The sequence below is a fragment of the Tiliqua scincoides genome, chromosome 2 (assembly GCF_035046505.1).
Source record: "Tiliqua scincoides isolate rTilSci1 chromosome 2, rTilSci1.hap2, whole genome shotgun sequence".
Taxonomy (NCBI): Eukaryota; Metazoa; Chordata; class Lepidosauria; order Squamata; family Scincidae; genus Tiliqua; species Tiliqua scincoides.
Genome location: NC_089822.1, coordinates 40,920,040 through 40,942,532, shown reverse-complemented (window position 1 = coordinate 40,942,532; position 22,493 = coordinate 40,920,040). Strand labels below are relative to the sequence as shown.

Here is a 22,493-nt window from a genome sequence, read left to right as displayed (position 1 = left end):
CCCCTTTGGCCCAGTGGGTCTCCTCGGACTTGCGCCACCTCCTCAGGTGGCACAAGTCCAAGGAGAGTGGAGCAGCTTGAAGCCACTCCATTCTCCCCAGGAATGGGGGTTGGGATCCGGCATAACTGCCGAATTCCAGCCCCGCCCCTCACTCCCCACCTGCCCGCCCCTGGGGTCACCCACCCCCCACCCAGAAACGCCTCCTCCTGCCTCCCTCCTGCCCACCCGAGCCTTGCGTCGACCCAGCCAGGCCGACGCAATACTCATGGAGGAAGCAGGCGGGAGGCTTGTGTCAGCCTCCGCAGGCCAGCACTCTTCTGAGCACCGGCCCAACTTCCTTCCTCCCAGCTTCCTTCCTCCTTATGGCATGTTTGCAACCCTCCTGGGCCTACGCAAGGGACTTGTGCCGGCCCAAGTGAAGAGCTGGTTTGCACCCTACCTGTACTAGAGATGGATATATAATTTAATCAGGATTAACATGAAAGACTCGCTTTGTGTGAACTGATCATATTGCTTACTGCAGTTTCATCTGTGTGCACATTATGGATGTAAACTAAATAGGATGTAACTCTATTCATACTATGTTTATTTCACCTTGTTTCTTTGAATGTCATGGTCAAGTGCAGGGGTGTCCAAAGTTTTTGGCAGGAGGGCCACATCATCTCTCTGACACCGTGTCGGGGGCCGAATTAATTTACATTTCAAATTTGAATAAATTTACATTAATGAATATATTAAAGATGAACTTATATGAATGAATGAAGGTCTTGCAGTAGTTCAAGGCCTATAAAAGGCCTTGCACAAAGCAAGGCTAGCCTTTCCTTTCCTGCTGTTACTGCATCACAGACGTGAAACAACAAGCAATGGAGGGAGCCCTCATCCCACAGCTCACTCGAGAGGCCAAACAGTTGCCCTCACGCTGAGAGCAGTCGCATCGGGCCAGTGCGGGCTCCAACAAATCTCTGGAGGGCCAGAGGCTCATTGGAGGCTAGGGGCTCCCTGAGGGCCACATAGAGAGGCCTTGAGGGCCGCAAGTGGCCCCCGGGCCGGGGTTTGGGCACCCCTGGTCAAGTGCATGCATTCATCTTTCCCACTGTACAGTCCTCTGCCTATGACGGGACCATTGTAAGACAAGATTCCAGCCATGGTAGAGGGCATTGGTAGCTGAGATGATTGGGTCAAAATACAGAAGTGTGCCACTTAACAATGGGGATTGGGACTGCGTTCCCCATTGTCAAGCAGTGCTTGATGCAATGTGGACCCTCCACAGGGAAGGGATGTTCTGCTGCCCTACCCTCTGAAGGATTGTCTGAGCCTTCCAGAGGCAGTGCATGTCTGAGCGCTGCATCTGCAAGACTCAGAGTGAGGGAAATCGCGTCTCTCCCACAACTTCCGGTTTCATGGAGGAAGCCGGAAATTGTGCAAGATGTGATTTCCCTCAGTCTGAGCCTCGCAGAGGCACCGCTCAGACATGCACTGTCTCTGGGAGGCTCAGATGACCCTCTGGAGGTGTTGCTTTTGAAGGGTGGGGGTGTGCGCCCTCCGACAACCATGTGACCACACATGGTCGTCGAATATGCGATACCGACTTTTGTCTCCCACTTAAGGAAAATAGTCCCATGATGGGGCTACTAAATTCTGCGTCCACTATTGAGCAGGTGCAGAGTCACAGAGTTCTGTGTCAAGCCAAAAATTGCAGGGCTCAGCTCACTAGTCCTGCCCCCTCCCTTTCTGCTTTCTCCCCCCACCATGCCTCTGCCCGCCCCAGAACACCTCCTCCCCGCCTCCCCCAAACCCCCACTCACCTCTTTGCCGCCTGGCAGTCCGGGCTGGCCTCCTACATCACGCTGGACTGACTGTGAGCAGCTCACTGCACGAGTGGTGGACTGCTGACCTTGCCCTGGGCTAGCTCTGTTGCTGGGCCGACACTAAGCCTCACAGATGTTCCTTATGGCACATTAGCAACAGTGCACACCAGCCATAAGCCAGTGCACAGAGCTCAGGATTAGGCTCTTAAGGAGACCAAAAAGCTTGCTGCATGTTTTCCTGAATAAGTAAATATCTTTCCTATGAAATGGTAAAGGGACATATGTTTGGATGTCAGTCTGTTGTATATGAAGTAGAATTTCATGAAGAAGAATCCAGTTTGCGATAAGTCAGAGGACTCACTTCTTGTTGGTGTTGTAAAGATGATATATTATACAGTTTATAATTGCTGTTGTTTTGTTTTGTTTTAGTATTGTGGCCATCATTTGTAGTCAGAAACTAACAACTGGGTAATTTTTTTTTTCCTGAGCATCTTGAGATTATAACTGAAATTTAATATTTTCTAAGAATTTGTATGGGTTGAATATAAGCTATTTCAAATGATTGACTGTAGGAAAAGTGTTGAATTTAGTATAGCTTTAAATAACACAGGCCAACACACATTTTGCTTCCTTAAACGTTACACCAATTCCTCATTCCTCTACACCATGGCTTCCTCATGAGGAAGCTGCTTGAACCATTCACTAATGAGGCTATACTATATCTCCAAAACTAGATGTGACAAGGCAAAACGGATGCCATTTTTTGAAATCGGCATCCCAAATTCATATCAAACCACCATAAAGTTTGGGAAAAACTTTTCTGACCCTAAATTTTGTAGGCATGTGATCAAAATTAATCAGAAACAGAACCTTTCAATCAGTCCTTAATGTCTTTCAATTTTAGTTAGCACATTCTTTTTTAAAATAACATTGTTTGTAAGAACATACAGGTTGAGTTCGGCATCCGCAAGGGTTCCATTTCCAGAACCTCTGTGGATGCCAAAAATTGTGTTAAACAAAATCCATTTTTAAAAACAATGGCTTAAAAATATTCTCCTGACCATTGCAATGCAGAAGAATGGCAGCAAGCAAGCAGGCAGGCAATCAATTTCTCTCTCTCCAGGCACTTAGAAGGGCTTCTCTCTTAGGCGAGTGACCCCTCCCTTCACTCACTCAAAAGAAAGCAAAAAGAATGCAAAGCTGAAGTCATAATCACTATGCATTCTTTCCCCTGTTCCAGGGGAAAGGGAGGGGTCACTTGTCTCCAACTGAAGCTGTTCTAAGTGCCTGGAGAGAGAATGACTGATTGTCTATCAGCTAAATGAGGCTGATTTTAAAAGGGATTTTTTTTCCTTTACTTGAAAGGGCCCTTCTCGCCTTGAGATAAAACAGTGGGTGAAAAATGGATATTTAAGTTATACCTGTAATGTTGGATTCTAAAATGTTCAGTGTAATTATGAGGACTCTTAAAAAGCTAATGGTTACTCAGAAAAAAAAATGTAAACGTATGTACAAAATAAGTATTCTAAAACCAAAGCAGCAAACTGGGAATTCTATAATCTTACTTTTTACAGAGGAAAAATGTTAAAAAAAGAAGTTAAAAGCCTGAAAAACAAAGTCTGCACATATCCTGAAACAGAACGTTAGTGCTATGCAGAGCACTGAGCTTATAAAAAAAAAAAAAAAGATTTGTGTTCAGTGAATTGATAAGGAACACACATTTAATTGTACCCAGCCAGCTTCAGTGGACTCAAGCTTCTGTAAATGCTGCTGCTGAGCTAACTTATTAATATTGGTGAAAATCTCTGGGTTTTTTTTCTTGCTTGCTTTTTTTCTTTCTTTGCTTTCTTGTAATTCTTCACCTTGACTGTTTAAAGTTCATCTTTTTTTTTTACTAGCTCTCTGCTATATCTTGAATTAGATACGGTAATTATATTCTTGAAAGTGTGACACTGCTACATTTTAATTCTTTTTGTGTTTCTTAATTTTGAATTCTGCATTTTGACAGCTCAACCTTTATGATTTATGCTTTAAAGGAACCCCTATATAGCTTGCCTGTTAGTGATTTAATTTTGTGCAGGAATGCCTGGGATGTTATGTTGAACTGATTCACCACCCAGGTGGCTACATTTGGACTAAATGAGCTGTGAAGGGTTTCATCTCTGCCCATCACAGTCTTCCTCCATGGAGCCCCACAGTAAGCAGCCACAGCTCCAACATGATTTGTCACAACCCATCAATAGAAAATAAATTATTGCCATTCTCACTTGTCAATGGGCTTGTCTCCACTTCAGCTGGCCTAATGATTGGAAGCTCAAAGGGAACATTTCCAGCCTTTGTGAAGCATGATTATGACTGAGCACACTACTCCCCTATGCATCTTGGCCACTATGCACATGTAGAGAAAGAAAATTAATTGGATGTTTGTGCCAAAGATTGGACCATTGCACATGAATACTACAGCATTGTACAGGCAGTCAAGACTAGCTTGGTTTGGATGTTTATTTGCTTACTGTAACAATATTAGTGTGTGCTTCATTGAAGGTTGCAGCACTTATAGGTGCAAAAGAAAACAATGTGATATTAAATAGTACTGACTCAGGTGACTTAGTCAAGGTAAGAGCTTTCAGAAATTAGGTAAAGAAAAAGACTGGTAAAAATATTATCCATGATCCAGAGGTATATGTGAATAATCCACTAGTGCATTAAATGTTTCTTGTGACTATGCTTTCTTGCATTTTCACTCAATGAATCCCCAGACCTCTCCATGACAAATGCAGGTGTAGGCAAGTTCCACCTCCCTCCTGCCCCGCTTCCTCCCCCAGCACACCTCCTCCCTGCCTTCCACCTGCCTCCCCCTGCCCCGGAACTTCTCCTCCCTGCCTCCCCCCACCTACCTCTTCGCTGCCCAGCAGTCCACGCGACCACCAAGAAGCGGAGCTCCGATGCTCGCCTGGCACTAACCCAGCGCCACCCAGTGGTGCTAGGGCCTGCAAATATGCCTTACGGCATGTTTGCGACAGTGTGCGCTGGCAGTGAGCTGGCACACACTGTATAGGATTGGGCCCTTAATCTATAAATTGTATATTCAGTAATTGTGATTTTTTTCATACAACATGGGTTGTAACCTAACTACTTTGTGCAGAAAAATGTTCTTGCATGGGAACTTTCCCTCTCCACCTTCTTCAGTCCTCTACAACCCCTAAAAATGCCTCTGGGAATCAAGGACACTTTGGAGGGTCCTCCATCAAAACACTCTGAATGAGTTGCTGCTGCGATACCTGAAATTATTTCCACTCAACCAGTGGATGAGAGTGCCTCATGGCAGGAAAAAGTGCCACCACTGAGTAAGCAACCCTCAAGACCCAACTGCTACCCATTCAAAACACACACTGCTTATTTAGTACCAATTCCCACTTCCTGAAAAAAAAATGACAATAATTACATTTCTGCTCTTTTGGCCTACTCATGCCCCACCTTCTAAAAGCTGCTCTGTTTTCCTTGTACCTGCAACGTCCCTACCCTGAAGGCAAAACCAAAGATCCCGTTCCGTTTCACCTGAGCTCCTTCCCCCACCACCATCACTCCTGGCACATGGAATGGGGGAGCATCATGGGCAGGAGGTGTTCACCAAAATTAGAATGAGGCACCTTCTGTGGGCAAAGCTTTTCAGGGAGGGTAGGAGGCTGTGGTGGGGAGGGAGGGGTTAAGAAAGTTCCCTTTCATGTGCTTCTCTTCACTTGCTGTTATTTGGATACAACTCTCTAACTGTTCACCTTCTCAGTGGCTAAAAACTGATCTTGAAAGTCCAAATTTCTTAATATGGCTCTACATAAAGAGAGTCAACAACCATCATTCTTTGTTACCATAATGTATGCTCATAGGAGACAAATTTTTAGCATTGTAAATGCTGGATAACCTGTATGATTTGACAGTTATTTCATTATATATTTTTATACTGTCATACTTCCATTAAAGGACCATCTCATGTCCTCCTTTAAGGTAATTGTAGTATATTGTGATACTTTGGTAATATGAGAACATTTCAGAGAACATTTTAAGAGATTGAATAAATAGTAGCATTATCTTTCCATATACATACATATTATGACATAGATTTGGGTTTATGTTCTGTTCAGCAGTATAATATGTCTTCACAGCTTCAATCGTTTTAAGAAAAGCAGGCCAGGCGAATACAAATATTAACAATGCTATAGCTTTGTTTCTGTTTCAAAAGTCCTACTTTTCTTTGGATATCTTGGCTATAGCGAATTTAAAAAATCTAAATTTACTATGTTTGGCATTTCAAGAAACAGCTCTCTGTTTTGTATTGTTTGGTCCTCTGAGGTAAAATGACAGTGTAAGTCTTGTATATAAAAGCCAAGATCATCACTCTTTTTCACTGCCTATCAAGCTGTTTGTGCTTAACCAAGCATTTATTTATCAGTTCTTAATGGTAAGGTCTTACAAGGTTACTACACCTGAGAGAAAACTATGTAAGACAGGCTTTCTAATTAATCACAAGGAGGGTTCAAGAAGGTCTACTTATTTCTGTGTGTAGAAAAATTTATGAAATCTATTATGAGTGTTGATCAGTAAAACTGCAGCTAATGCATTGTTTCTTTCTAGTTACGGTGCTTCAGCTCTTTTTGGGTTAAGCTTGTCATACTGTGCTTGATCACACAAAGAAAAATGTATAGCAAGATTAGTTGAATTTGTTTCCTCATAATTCAGAGTCTGGCTGACAGACCAAAGGAAAAAGATTTAAAATTAAACTCTACATGCATATCTTGAACTGAGGTCTTACTCTGCTCAGCCTGGCACCTTGACTGGAGGACCAGCCTTAGGTGAAAAACGAAGGCTGCTCCAGGCATTCTGGGCTTCTCACATGCGCTGATATGGTAAACAGATCATTCTTTCCTCATTAGTTGCTAGCAGTGTTGTAGCAGTAAATGTAGAAGTGCAGGAATACATCATGATGCCCTCCCATAGCCTTGACCCATTAAGACAATAAAAACAAGCAAAAAAATCAACTTTTGGTTTCTTCCTTAGAGTATTTTTTTTCCTCCTGCGGTTTATTTCTACTCTAAACCTTATTATACTTCATTTATAGCACAACACTATGCAAGTCTACTTGGTAATAAGCTTTACTGAGTTCAGTAGGGCTTACTCCCATGTAAGTGTGTATAAGATTGTAGACTTCAATATCTAACTAATTTCATCCCAAGTTCTTGGAATGGGTTGCAGTAGTTTAACACCAATGTATAAAAATTGAAAAATTGAATTTTAAAAAATCCCAAATAAACATAAAAGGTATAAAGGTGAGAGCCTGTGTATGTTTACTCAAAAGTAATTCCCTATGTGTTCCATAAGACTTGGATAAGTTTGTGTAGGACTGTAGCCTTAATGTAACATGAGCTCCAGGCTGTCCTTCCTATAGCCCTTTGTTTTCTGGGGGCATGTTAATATTTGTCCCTACACAAAGTTACTTCCTGCTGAGCCTGATGCTTTGTCAGAGGTCCAGCTAGACATCCCAACTGCTGAATCCATGGTACTGGTGATGTGGAACTGCCCATCAAGTGGTAAATTGGGTGCCATGAGGGACCTAGTTCAGGGTTTTACCCACAGTACCCAATAATTTGACACTGGCACTGATTTCCAGGGATTGGAGCTCAAGTCACGTGACTCAAGTCTACATGAACTCGGGGAAGAAAGCGCCTCCTCTGGTCCCCTGGAGCATTCACTGGACAGAGGATTAATCTCCAGGAGAGGGACAGGAGGAGCCGTTTTTTCCCCGTAGGGAAAAGTGAGTTTTGCCAGCGGGGGGGGGGGGGTCAGGCAAACCCTTTGACACCTCCAGTCCACTCTACAGGTCAGACGTGTCTCTGAGTGGTGCAGCACACGCTGACCAGGCAGCTTGCAGTTAGGTGAAGCAGGTTGCAGACCTGAGGTATGTCATTCCTGACTGTGTGCTGCTGCTTGTTTGACACGCAGAGGATTCTCCCATGTCCAGGTTGTTAGGCTGATAATTAGGCTGTTATTATTGGATGCCTGGATAGTGCATACTTTGGCCCCCAGAACACCCCTCTTTTGTTCTAGAAACATGCCTGAAAGTAATTGTCAGTCACTGTGTGTCTGAGCAGCATGCCTTCTCTAGTCTTGCTTGATTCAACCTACCTGTGCTGTGGCTAAGCTCACAGGGGCTTACCTGTGGACTCCCCCCCCCCATCCCGCACCCTCCTGCCTTGCAGAGCTAGGATGCATCCTTGCTCCTTGCATCCCTGCATTGCCCATGATGTGAGTGGGGTTTCCTTTGTCGTGGCGAGTGGGAAGAGAATGGGTTGGCATATTCTGCACTGCTGCCTGACAGGTGGAATGGGTGGAGACAGCAGGAGAGTGTTTAAAGGGAATGCCGAAGCACACACAGAGCCCCACAGTAGCCCCGTTCTCTTCTGCAATGCCACAGTGGGCTTTTTAAAGGGAACAACTCGACACCCAAGTCTTTTTGAGTCACAAAAATGCACTGGGCAACTTGGGAAGTGCCTCCATTATGACTCATGTTTTAGTCAAGTCAGGGCAGAGACTGGAGACATGAGTCGAGTCAAGCCGCACCTAACTTGCCCATCCGTGCTGATTTCCTGGGTCATAGTTCCTTTTTCCTACAGCCATTACTGTCCTGTTTTTCAATAGGTGGTTCATAGTCTAAGGCCCCACTCCTACTGAGGCCTTCCTTGTACAGCTGGTACTATTATTCTGGCAGTGCAAGGCTCTTTACAATGGTGTAAAAGTCAAACTGCCTTCATATTCTTCTCAACTGCTTCTGCAAAAAGGCAGTGGCAGCTTCTGAAGTTTCCACTGGAATTGGATAGCTGCATTGGTTCAGTGTGAGACAGAATAGGGCAGACAAGTGTACTGAACAAACAGAGGCCTTGTTCTAACTTCTCCCCCTGAATCTCTATATAGCTCCTAGCTGCCACTGGTATAGAGGCCATTCTTATGCATGGGCTTGGCATTCACATATTTGAATATATGTGGATGCCGAGCTTGCAGCTGGAGGGTCTCAGAGATGTCCAGGACACAACTTAAAGTGCCTTCCAGTCATGTCCAGGAGGGCTTCTGAGGCGTGGGGAGGTTGCGTACAGCCTCTCTGTGCCTCATTAGTCCCCTGGAGACTTCTGAAAGGCATTTCCAGTTTGTGAGGCAGGGCCCACTGGTGGTTTTCACTATCTGCAGAATTTGGTATCCACAGAGAGTCCTGGAATGGATCCCCTGTGGATACCAAGGGCCCACTGTACTCCAGTACGGTCTTTCATGATTCCGTATAATACAGTGATGTCTACCTCTGCTAACTGGGCAAAAAGGCACCTTTTAAAGTGGTGTCCTCTTTTATTTAGTAGGGGGACAGCAAATGCCCCTCTTCACCCCAGCATGGCATTTTTTCCAGTGGCTGTGCTAGTGTCTCCTTGGTGCCGGTTGAATATGAGTCCTTTGGGGATAAGGACGCATTTGCTTATTTAGCTATGTAAACTGCTTTCTGAACTACTTTATGTTAAAAAACATATATACTGTAGATACTCACCTACAAGGTGAGAAATTTTTACCAAACAAATCAGCATAGATTGTTCCCTCACCCTATCCCCAGGTCACATGGGTCAGGGGGGAGAGGGAGAGAGATTTCCCCTGAGTCCTAGCACTTGCCTTTTCTCCTTCTCTCTTATTTGTACAGGGGCAATGAACAAACACATGCACGCACACACGCAAATACCCTGCCAGTACTTAGCACAGTTCAGCCTCTGGAAAATCTCCCTTTACACACCTCTTTTGTCTTGGCAGTAGGCGATGGGGTGCAGGAACATGAATCAAAGCAATCAGCAAGACGTGAAGCTTGCAAACACACTCTTCTGTGTGCAAGAGAGCAAGACAAGGCTGAGGAAGCAGGGAGAGAAATTTCCCCAGGTCCTAGTGCTTGCCTGTAATGCTCCTCTCTTGCTTAAACGGGGAATGAACACACACAGAGAAACAAACAAACACAGAGAGAGACAGAGAGAGAAAGACTCTCGCATACACAGAGAGAGAGATACACAGACAAGACACACACACACACATGCAGAGAGAGAGAGAGAGAGAGAGAGAGAGAGCACTGTCACTGGAAGAGAGAGAGCAGCTTCAGCCACTAGAAAAATCTCCTTCTATACATCTTAGTCTTGGCAGTGGGCAATGGGGAGAACAGGAGGGGGATTCAACAAAAGACATGAAAATAACAAAAGAGCAAGTTTTTTGGGGGGCGAGGGAGGCATTATTAGATCTACAGGCAGTACTCACCAGCTCAAGCAGCATGTGGGAGGGTAATTGTGGTGAGCTTCTCCTCTTCCCCACTGCCCCCCAACAGAGGTCCATTGCTCTGAATCTACTGCTTAGAGACTGGCAAACAGCCAACAACTTGATGATGCATTCTGGGGGAAGAATTCTGTTTTTAAAGGCATTTAATTTGGATTCTGGTATAAGCAGATTGTACTGGTAATTCATTTTTCAGGATCTGGCCTTGGATAAAATCGGGCAAAATTATAGTCAGACACCCCCCCCCAAGTTTTACCCCTCCCTGGACTTATACGAGGGTCATAAAAATTCCATGATTTTTGGCTCAAAATCTGCCCTTGGCTTACCTGTGAAATCGACTTATAGGCGAGTAGCTACAGTGAATATTGTGGGTGGCAGTGTTACACATGATGGCTGTTTTTGCGTAGCAGTCAAGGCTGAGTAGCAGAAATAATTGGGAAAACAGATATGTGAGGCAAATAAAGACCATAAAGCAGTGTGCAGGGCTTGGGGCTGTCTCAGTCAGCGTTTTGACGAGCACTGCTTTGTGTCTTGAAACCAGAGGCCAAGCATGTGGCAGCCAGGTCTCTTGACACATGTGGAGCTCTGCTGCTGGAGAAAGAGAAGGCAGCATGTGGTGAAGGGGGGAGTGCAGGATGGAGTGCAGGGGCAATAGAGCTACTGCAGGTATGAGAGCATTCAGAAGGGAGCATTTAATAAAATATGGCACATGTAACTTTTGAAGTATTTGTATATTGTACATTGAGGAATAATGGGAAAGAGCAACTTACAGTACAATTCTATGCATATTTGCTCAGAAGTAAGCATCATTTGGTTCAGTGAGCCTTACTTCCATGGGCAGCCCAGTCCACCACCTGGGCAGCACAGCTTCCATGCGTGCTGCCCAGGCAACAGCCATCGCAAACGTGCTGTAAGGCACATTGCAGTGACCGGGAGGGGAGAGGCTCCAGTGAGAAGGCTTGTGGCACTTGGCAGCAGAAGCAGCACAAGCACCCGAAAATAAGTGTCCCGTCGAGCGGTGGAAAAGTGTTCTCGGACAGGGGAGGACAGGGAGGGTGTGTTTCTGGGCAGGGGGAGGGTGGCCCACATGGCTGTTCGGGCCTGGGAGGGGGTGGGGATGGTGCCTGAGGCTGCCGCCAGGTCCAGTTCGCCCCCCCCTTGTATGCAGGCCTGAAAGCCTGACATGGGCTACTCAAATTTGCACCAGTGATTTCTCTGGTACTGATCCAAGTAGACCGATAGGGGCTGCAGTGGTGCTACACATGGTAAGGGGACTAATGTTCCCTTACCCCAAGGAGACCTCCAGCTGCTGCTGCTGCTCCACAGATTATAATGGTGGCCATTTCAGTGTTATTGTACCATGGGGTGGGCGGGTTGCAAAGGATTGGGCGCTAAATGTGTAGGATTTCAGCTTTACCCCCTGGAAAGTATGTATAGGATTACAGGCCTAGTATAGTAAGTGATCTGGGATCAAGATTTGGAATTTAGATTGATGCTATTTTAAAGCATTTATTAAAGTTGCTGAAAGTGACAATTGATGGTTTATGGAAATTTCATTTAAAATATATTTAATTAAAATGTTTTAATAGTTCTTAAGCCTTGTAATACACACCCTGTGTAATTATGATCTTTAAAATTATTAGATAAATGCTTACCTGATAATTCACCTTTCCTGCAACTGTTTTTATGCAAGTTATTTTTATCATGGAGACATATTTAATTTTGTGTCAGTTTACCCTCCCCTCCATCCACAAAATGCTTTATCTGTGAAATATATTTGAATACGAGTGATATTTCTACTGTGTGACAATGCTGCAACAGTACAGTTAAAATCAACCAAAGAAAGAGGAATTTGTTTTTGTTACAAACAAATCTAAATTGCTCATTTGTCGGCCAAAAGTAAATTACACACCAGTAAAAATGTGGGCTGGCTGCATCTTTTGTGTACGGAAATTACCTGAAAAGTGATTTCTTGGGATACACAAGGCACTGTATTATCAGAAGGCTGCTTCACTGCTGCAACATAAAGAGAGAACTTCCAACAAATCTGAGAAAATTAGGAGGTTACAGAAGAAGCAATTAAAATAGCAAAACTTACACATACACTCTACAACAGGGGTGCTCACACTTTTTTGGCTCGAGAGCTACTTTGAAACCCAGCAAGGCCCAGAGATCTACCAGAGTTTTTTTTTACAATAATAGCATTTGCCATAACAGAATTATCCTAGATGAAATCAGTTTCTCTCTCTCTCCCCCCCCCCCAATCCTGTAGGAAAACAAGTGAGCAAATTGAAAGAATGGGGGCTTTGCTTTTGGATCTCCAGGGAAAATATTTGTTAAGGGGTGGGGAAAAGAACATTACTCTTTAGTTTTGTATGTGCGCAGGCATGTATGAGGAGGAAACTGGGGGCCCAATCCTATCCACATTTTCCTGGGAGTAAGTCCCATTGACTCTAATGGGACTTACTTCTGAGTAGGCATGCTTAGGATTAGGCTGCCAATTGAAATATTTTTTAAACCAAAAAAAAAAATAACCTTGTTAGGTTTGCAAGCCACCTTTTCCAGAAGTCACACAGCAATCCAAAGCCCCTCCAGCAAGTGGCTGTCTGGATCAGAGCCTCTGCACAACTTTGATGTACAAGCCTTGGGCTTTGGAGAAAGCAGCACTGGCTCCCCCCCCCCCCCCCGCAGGAGAGAAAGGCAGCAGTCTGTTCACCCTGCTGCTTGCTGAAAGGGCAGCAGGCAGAGAAGGGGAGAGACCAGCCTGGAGAGCTGAGCTGAGAGGCGGCCCTCTTTCTCAGGAGGGGAGGGGCTTCTCCCCGCTCAGCCAGTGATGAGCGCCTGCCTGTGTCTTTGAAGTGCGGCGCTGCAAGCGCGCTATAAATAAAATTAGTGGGCAAGAGGCGGACGGGCAGGCACTGAGCTGGGCTCCGCGATCCACTAAGGGCTCCGCGATCGACTCATTTTGCCTCGTGATCTACCAGTTGATTGCGATCGACGTGCTGGGCACCCCTGCTCTACAATATCTCAGAATACAATATCTCAGCTCTGAATATTCCTCAGAGCTCTTGAAATTGAATAACTATAATGGTTGGTTCTCAACTATAAAGAAAAGTACTGATCACCAGCTAGTTTACACCAAATATTTTCTTTTCAACGGTTACTTGCGTTTTCTTTGCCAGCAGTTGTGTTCGTATGAGATTAAGGGCACAATCCTACCCTGCTCTGGAACAGGCAAGCCAAGAGGCTTGTACTGTATCTGGTGCAGGATAGAGGCCCAAGGCGGCTGAGCCAGAGACAAGGGGACACTTTCCCCCTTACCTCCTGGTAAGGCGCCTTTACTCCGAGGAGACCAGAGCAACTTCACGCTGCTCCAAACCCCCGGGAAACGGGGGTTGGGATCCAGCATAACTACCAGATCCCATCCCCGCCTCCTGTATCTGGTGCAGGATAGAGGCCCAAGGCGGCTCAGCCAGAGACAAGGGGACACTTTCCCCCTTACCTCCTGGTAAGGCGCCTTTACTCCGAGGAGACCAGAGCAACTTCACGCTGCTCCAAACCCCCGGGAAACGGGGGTTGGGATCCAGCATAACTACCAGATCCCATCCCCGCCTCCTGCTCCCCCTCCCGCCCCCGGGACCACCCACCACCAGCCCTCCCCCTACCCAGGAACGCTTCCCTCCTGCTTCCTCCCCATCTCCTCCCAGCCCAACCTTGAGCTTTGTGCAAGGAACGTGCGCCAGCCCATAAGCACCTCAGTATTGCACCCTAATTCTAATGAAAGCTACAGATATTCAGACTGCCAATAATGAATAGGGTGATGTGGCTGCAGCAGCCCATGTCTTCCAGTGTTCCCCTGTTCTTTCCCAGCAACAGTAACATGAGGGGGGCAAGATCAGCCCCTTAACCACTGATCTCCTCTCATCTCCTGTCCTGCTTCATTGTCTCTATCTTTTGATATGGCAGATGGCAGAAGTGGCATGCCACTTTCGAGCTGTCTTATTTCCTAGTCGGATCCTTCTGGGCATCAACCATATCAGAATTCCAAGGAACCTCTTCTGGCCAAGCTACTGTGACCCAGATATCTACCAGGAACTTGTGGAGAACCGTGCCCTTGAGAGCCAACTAGTATATGCAGTCTGTAGAGATATTCCCAAGGAGATGGAGATCTCAGAGAAACTGACATTCCCCATTTGACCCCATCTTGTTTCCAGTCCTCTTCCATCCCCCCAAGACCTCAAGAGCAATGGCAAAGATAGATTGGAGCCCAGGTTCAGGAAAGGCAGTTAAGGGCGCAATCCTAACCCCTTATGTCAGTACTTTCCAGCACTAAGGGCAATGCAGCTCTGAGGTAAGGGAACAAACATTCCCTTACTTTGAGGAGGTCTCCATGAGTGACACCCAACTGCAGGATGCAGCACATGACCCATTGGCACTGCTATGCCAGTGCTGGAAAGCACTGATATAAGGGGTTAGGATTGCGCCCTAAGTGTATTTTGGCAGCCTAACCTGTGCCGGACAGAGTCAGGCCAAATAGTCTGTGTTGTATCCTACCAGGGTAGGAGTGGGCTGGAGGTCATCTCAGGGTAAGGGGATATTTTCCCCTTACCCCATGTAGCACTATGGGTCTGCGCTGTGGGCCTACTCATATCTGTGTCAGCTCTTTAGCTGGTGCAAATCCGAGCAGCCTGTGTAGGGCTCTGATGCTGAAGAGTGGAGGTTAGGATACAACATGCGCTGCTGCTGCTGATCCTGCCCTCTCCTGGCCCAATCCTCCCCCTGTTCCACTCTCCCCCTTCCCAGAAACACCCCTTTTCCACCTCTGGAATGCCCTCCCACCCCCCTCTTCCACCCTTACACTGTATATCACAACACTCACCTGTGCTGGCCTGCGTGAGGATTGGAACGGTAGACATTGTTATACCAGCGCAGCAAGCTCACAAGTTGGTGCAAACACAAAAGGGGGTCTGCTCTGGCACAACATGCGCTTTGAATTTGACTGTTCCTCTCTCTGCCAATGGGTCCTTTCAGTAGGGCCCAGACATTGACTTCAGATCAGGGTCCAGCTGGAGTCAGGAAAGTGTGGGCTTCATGCTCCCATTATAAGCCTTTGTTTTGCACTTTTGTTCTTGCTGGTGCAACAGCTCAATTTGAGAACTTTTCATAGTATCCATTCCATGTTATCTACTCCATCTTTGACTCATGCTCCCTTCCAATTTTAAATATTGTGTTTGATATTCTTGTGGGCCACCTTGTGGAGTTTTTAACTGGAATGGCAGAGTATAAATTAAAAAACATGCTTTTTTTAGTTGCATGGATGATTAGATGCTTCGTATTTCTTTGATTTATACTTTGTTGCTGATGCAACTGTATTTATAGTATTGTACAGTTTTATACTGTATTGATTTATTGCATTGTCTTAGGGTTTTTTTAAATAAGTGGCTCTGAACCTTTGGAGATAGGGTGGAGGTATAGAAACATGGGGCTGCAGAGACAACTACTCAGAGGACAACAGTATATAAACATAATCTGTTTTGTTGAGCAGTTTAGTCCTCCAGGCCCCGTCCCTGTTCCTTACAAGACTTTGGGCTCAGTCCTTTCCAACTTTATAGCACTAATACAGCCAAAATGGAGCCCCAACATAAGGGAATAAATATTCCCTTTCCTTGAGGAGGTGCCAGTGATTGTTTGCAGGATACTTCAGGAATGCAGCATACACCTCATTGGCATACACCTCAGCACTGGAAAGTTGGATAGGATTCAGCCCTTTGTTATTTTACTGTAAATGTATGGGGCTTGATCCTGAAGTCCCCTTAATTTTGATAGGAGAATGAAGCATATGCTTAACAACCCTATCCTAAGTCCAGTGTTGATACAGCTGTGCCAGTGGGGCATGTGCTGCATCCTGCAGTGGAGGGGAGGGGAGGGGAGTCACAGAGGCCTCTTCAAGGTAAGGGAACATTTGTTCCCATACTGTGGGGCTTCCTTGTCGTTGTATTAGTGCTGGAAAGTTGGTTAGCATTGGGCTGTTAGTCTCTCTTGTTGAAACCAATGGGACTTTGGCTAGATTGTGTTTATAATTTGTGTCAAAATTAATTATAACAATTCTGAAGGAAATAAAGTTATCTGTATTACATTTCCTAGCATTTACACTACATGATGGCTATGTTCATCATAAGCCAAGTATTCAGTACTGGCACCATGACTGGGTCCAAGCATTTCTAGTACCAATTTGGACAGCAAATTTAATTTAATCTTCAAAAATTCTAATTTCATCCTAAATTAAGTGTGTGCCAATTATGCATTTAAAAGACTTCTCTGAAAGCAACATTGTTGTTAATTTGAAATAACACAGGTTGAAAGTTGGCTGTTCAACTGATGGAGCCAGTATTTTAAAATAAATTCATTCATATTACTTGAACTGGTACATCCCTGCAGTCTTGCCAGCTGCTACTGCCAAAATAACTGTTATGCGTTTTAGAAATGCTAATAAAAGCATGTTCCATTCTGGACATCTCTTGAGTTATAAATGTTGAATCGTGCCTTCCATTTGAACACAGAGACAGGCTTTTTATCCGTTTTGGAACTGTGATGATCATTTGCTGTCTTGACTCCTACTGTTTTTTATGCTTTTTGGTTACTTTAAACATAATAATGCATTCCTTTCTAGGAAACAAGCAAGTTATAGTTGATAAACTGCTAGTATTTTATATTTCTTTATATATTAGTAAATATGGCCACAACATATGTACAAAACATGATGTTAATTTTTTCTTTAAGAAAAGCATTTCCAAACCTGATATTGGGAATCAGTATAAGTGCAAAATTAAAAATGAGCTCTAATATAATAAGTCACTGAAAACTCATTGGCTGTAATTCAGCTGGAGCCCCAAACGACAAGTCAGGCATAACAACTGGTGGCTTTGGATGCAGAGGCGCATCCCCATTCATATCTAAAGAGACCTTCAGCCAGTTTAATAGGGCTCAGATGGGGTTGTGCATCCAGACGTGCATTGGCATCAGTATGGAAGACTGCTTATATGTACAGATTTCTCTCTTCATGGAAAGGATTGACTACATTTAAAGTGAATGAGCAGATTTTCATATGAAGAATAATAATGCAAAAGAATAATGCTATCTGAAATGGAATCCAGTTCTCTGGAAAGATATGTTAGATGGATATCCCACATTTGACATTTCAATTAAAGCAGTTGCATAAATTTATTCATGAGTAGACCTGTGCCTGTTGACTTCAGGAACAACTTATCTGCAGACTTATTTCTACTTCATCTGAGCCTAGGATTATTTGGTCCCCTGAGGAGATCAGACAGGAACAACTAGTAGCATGAAGTTTCTGCTGCAAAGGTCTCTCTGTTTTCTCATATGGCCTCAGTCTGAAGCCTTCTGGACTGCCTTTTTAAAGAGGTAGTAACTATTACTGCCTTTTCAAAAGCAGAAAGATGGTATACATGTATTTTAATCAATAAAATCAAGCATAAGAACATTGCTTTGATTCTTGCCACAAGTTTCTGCAGCTATACTGTGCAGGAAATGAAACAGAAGGTTTATTAACATTTCTAAACAGGTTATCCCAAATCCTGTGCTTTCTAGTGCAAAAATTGTTCCAGTAATAGCTTTGAATAGTGCTAAAAATGTCTATCCAAGGACGGTTTTATCTGAAAAAACTGAATCAGATTCTGAGTTCCCAGTTTGTTTAGTCAGGCACTGAATGAATCAATCGGCCTACGTGATATGACTCTTTTTAATTTCAGTCAAAGAGAATTGCCTAAACAAGTATAAGTCTGGAGTGCAGAATCAGATGCCAGAGATTCTTTGGCCCAGTTCCTTTGAGATTTGCCATTGATATGACCGGACCCAAGAATTCCTGGAGGAGTTTCCCTTTTTGACTGTCAATATAAATGGATGTCGTTTAGCCTATATTTGTTATCTTCATATGAAAATGACTTGCCTTTTAGATCTTCTGTGTAAAGTAGATGTTGCCATACGTTCCTAAGTTTTAGAAGACTCCTTCATTTTAGAGTGGCACAATTCTATAAGGCCATAACCTGGTTAAGAAAACAGTGTTCCTACTTCCACTCCAACAGCCCAATCCTATGCATGTCTACTCAGAAGTAAGTCCCATTAGAGTCAATGGGGCTTGCTCCCAGGAAAGTATGGATAGGATTGGGCTGTGAAACTCCTACTACATTCAATGAATGCAGGAGTGAGATTGTGCTTGCTTGCCATGCTCCGCAGAGCCGACAACAAGCTAGCTATGTCCCCTGACAGCCATGCATTTCCCATTTGTATGAAAGGAGCCATGTTTTACCGCGGATAACTTATACACACTATTTGGAACCCTGGATTGGCCAAAGTTTTAAATTGTATGAATAAGCCCTCCAATAATACAGCTTTCATACAAATGACAAACTCATGGTTCTCATAGGTCATGGGCAGCATTAGGGGATGTGTGGCTTGCAAGTGCTATATCTCACTCACTTCGTTTACCCACAATTTCTGGGGTGGGGGTCTGGAAAACACTCATGTTTGTCTCTTATTTCAACCCTGCCATAGCTTGAATTTGATCTTGAACTTCCATTGCGTTTAATTCTGGTAATCCTTATGGAAACTTACTTATCAATCAATTTGTGGATTTTGTTATCAGCTACAGTTATAGTTATAGTACGGTTATATTACTAACATATAAGTGTTCCCCTGCACTGGATTCTTAATTCTTGTTGTATAAGTGGGCAATATTGCTTCCTTATTACAACACATTCCCTTTAAAATAGCCTGTGTTGGAAGTCCAGAGGGGCAAACACTTCACAGCAATAAAATGTCAAATTAGAAGTAGCTTGTGTAACGCATTAACACTCACACATCTAACAACCATTTCCTTTTGGCTGTGTTGCTCCTTAGGGAACATTCTTGTGCTTCTACTGCAAAGAAATGCAATGGTAAAGTTCCACTACTGAGACATTTAGCTTTTTCTATAGAACAAATCAAGACAGTAAACCAGATCCCTTGTGTGTGTGGGGGGGGTGTGTGTGTGTGTGTGTGTAAACAAGACAATGGCACAATACACTACCCAAAGTAAAGCTAGACTACTTGGGATTAAATTTAGTTAAATGTACTGTAAATTATTATCCCCTGTTGACTAATTTCAGTGAATATGAAATTTAGTAACATTACTATACCTTGTGGTGAAATTAAGGGCACAATTCTGAGCACAACTTGGAAGTGAATTCCATTAAAATCAGTGGTCTTAAATCTGAGGAAATATGTTTGGGAGCCAGGCTGTAAATGTAACAATTTAATGCTAATATTATTATGGTGATTTCTTTGGCCAGATCTGAGCAGGGACTCTCATCAGCTATCCGTATCTTGTCCCTTGTCTTTTGGCAGGGTCTCAAGACTTTTTTATTTAGAGAAGCTTTTGAATGCTGACACTGGGGGACTGGCACTTTTTATGGAACATCTTTTAATGATCCAACTGTGTCTTACTGTTTTATGGTTTTAATTGTTTTTATTAATGTTTTAGCATTGTTTTATCTATTATATTGAATATTTTGTAAGCCGCCTTGAGGACTCCAAGTGGGGTGGAAAAGTGGGATATAAATAAATAAATAAATAAATAAATAAATAAGTAAGTAAGTAAGTAAGTAAGTAAGTAAGTAAGACAGGCAATGCCTGGTCCTCATCTGACATATAAGCCTTGTTTGCCCTCAAATTCCATGATATTTCCTCCCAGTAGTTATTTACTTAGTTTGTTTCTGGCTTTTCTCCCCAAAGGGCAGCCATTTACCCCCAAACCGGGCCATTTGCAGCAATGGAACTGGTGTACTCTGCATGTTAGATCAGCCTTTCATTACTGCCTGATAGGATGACAGTATCCAGAAAGCTGGAAGATTTTACCTTTGTCACAGATAAGTCTCTGGGGATTAGGGTCTCTGCAACCACCTTCTAAGTAACTGAGGGCCAGCCTGAGCTGGGCCAGTACTGGTGCCGACCTCCAGTGGTGACGCTGGGTGTTGCAAACATGCTGTAAGGCACGCCCGCAACACCCTGTGCTGAGTCAGTGCCGGCACTGGCCCAGTGCCAGTTGATGTTGAACCCAGCACTGGCCAGCTGCCGCCTGGAGCTAGATAAGAGCTCCAGAGGGGGCAGGGGAGGTTTTCTGGGGGGAGGGACCTGCTCTGCCAGATCCTGAACTCTGTGTTTGGCCTTCTGGCCGGACAGAGTCTCTCAAAATAGCCAGTGCAGACATGAGAAGCCCCATTGCAGGACTTGGGGCTTTCCCTTGCGAAAGGGGACAAAAGTCCTCTTTTCCCAAGGTAACCTCTGGCAGCTGCTGCAGTGCTGTGGAAACTGCTTTGGCACTACTGCACCCGTTGCTGCCTTTAGAATTGAGCTGTGAGAGACTGCTTCATTTCAGTCCAGCCTAGGAAGATGATTTGGCTCCTCTCCCTGAATAGATAAACTGGGGATGTCAAACATAAGGCCCGTGGGCTGAATGCAGCCCCTGGAAGCAATTTATCCGGCCCTTGTTATAAGTGGGCTCTCCCAGTGTTATGTCTTAGAAATATTTGCATATTTTCTATTCTGTCATTTGTAGTTAATGAGTTTCTCTGTGAAAACAAAGTGCTTATTTCTGGCCATCATCTGCTTAAAGATGTCACTTTCTGTTTAATGGAGTCACATTCAACCTTCAGCAGGCACCATGAATGCTAACTTCGGCACTATGTATGAAACGAATTTGACACCCCATGATAAACTGTAGTGGTTGATCCTGTCTACATAGCTGGGGGGGGGGGGAGACACCTTCCTGATGATCTTGGAAATGCCTCAGGGAGTTTCAGAGAAAAGAAATTCACAGTAAGAAATTGCCATTTTTTCCTAGGGCTTTCATCCCTGCTTCCTTAAGAGAGCAGATGTTTTGAGTAAGTTCTCTGAAGTGGTAAATCACAGAGACCAAACCTGGTCTATTACATGCTCATTAGGAAAATTATTTATTTATTTGATCTAAATCCCTCCTTTCTCCCTGAAGGGCACCCAAGATGGCATACAACACGCATAGATAAATTGTTGGCATCCTTTAGTCTCGGAAGACTATGGTGTCACGCTCTGGAACAGAGTGTCCTCTCCAGTGCGCGAATCCTGGGTAAAGTAGGTATGGAGGATAGGCTGTTACCCAAGCAGCAAATCCCCCCTCTCCACATCGCTGAAATGGTCCAATGGAAAGGCAGAGGCCAATACGGTTGGTTCCAGCGGCGTCGCAGGAGTTGCCAGAACGTGACTGTGTTCAGCCATGAACTGCCTCAGGGACTCCGGCTCCGAATTTTGCCTCGAGGTTGACTCCTGAAGCCTTTTCTATAACTGGATGTAGCCACAAGGCAGTGGAGGTTTGGGATCAGAGTTTTCCTTCTCTCAGATGAGCTGCCTTCCCAGGCTAACGAGTCCCATCTACCCGGTGGCTGTTTAGTCGCCTCTTACGACAAGTACAGCCAAACTGAGGGCCTATTCTTATCCCCAGCCCCCAGGGGATATAGATAGATAAATAGATAGATAAATTATGAAATGGAAAAACATATAAAATACATATATATCACACAATATTAATAAAGCTAACCAGTGGGAAGCAAAATACATTGGCTTCACCATATTTAGCAAATATATATGGTGCCAACATAATACATGGGTAAATAATTTTTTTTTAAACATTTCAGATGGGAGATGAAAGAGGGAGAAACTCTGGAAGAAGAGGAAAAAGTGATGCTGGAACATTTAAAAAATCTTTGTCTCATCCCATCGTCTTTTGCCTCAGAAGATGAAGTACAACAGAAAACTTGACAATAGTATGTTTGTTTCACTAAATACCTTTAACAAAGAAGTAGTAAGGGAACTTGCTATACCTTGAGAACAGGTGGCATTCCAAAGAAGTTCAGTGTAGTATGTATAAGTTCTGTTCTGTTCATGGTTTCTTTTCTTTTTTCAGGAATGCTTAGATATTGTATGTTGTTACCTTTTTGTGCTATTTATAGTTACATGGGTCTATGTTTTTTACTTTGTAAACTATATCAGAAAATTAAAATCATTTTAAAAATTCTTAAAATAACAGTAAATTTTTAAAAATAAAATGATTGAATTACTAATAAATGTCTACTAACTTAGAAACATTCTTAAATTCTTAAAATAACAGTAAATTTTTAAATATAAAATGATTGAATTACTAATAAATGTCTACTAACTTAGAAACATTCTGAAAACTAAAGCTTAAAGCCAGTGGATAAATTCACCATCATTATTCTTAGATAATTATCACTAATATAATAGTTTAATTATTTTCAT

General features: G+C 43.8%; 1 protein-coding gene across 1 annotated transcript in view; it reads left to right on the top strand.

Moving 5' to 3' along the window:
• The window catches only part of KIAA0825 (KIAA0825 ortholog), a 309,279-nt gene extending 287,212 nt beyond the window's left edge, over positions 1-22,067 (top strand). The window contains exon 20 of the mRNA XM_066615910.1: positions 21,872-22,067. Coding sequence (XP_066472007.1) covers positions 21,872-21,995 — 124 coding nt within the window. The 3' untranslated portion in view covers positions 21,996-22,067. The remainder of the gene's footprint in view (positions 1-21,871) is intronic.
• Positions 22,068-22,493: the final 426 nt, after the last annotated feature.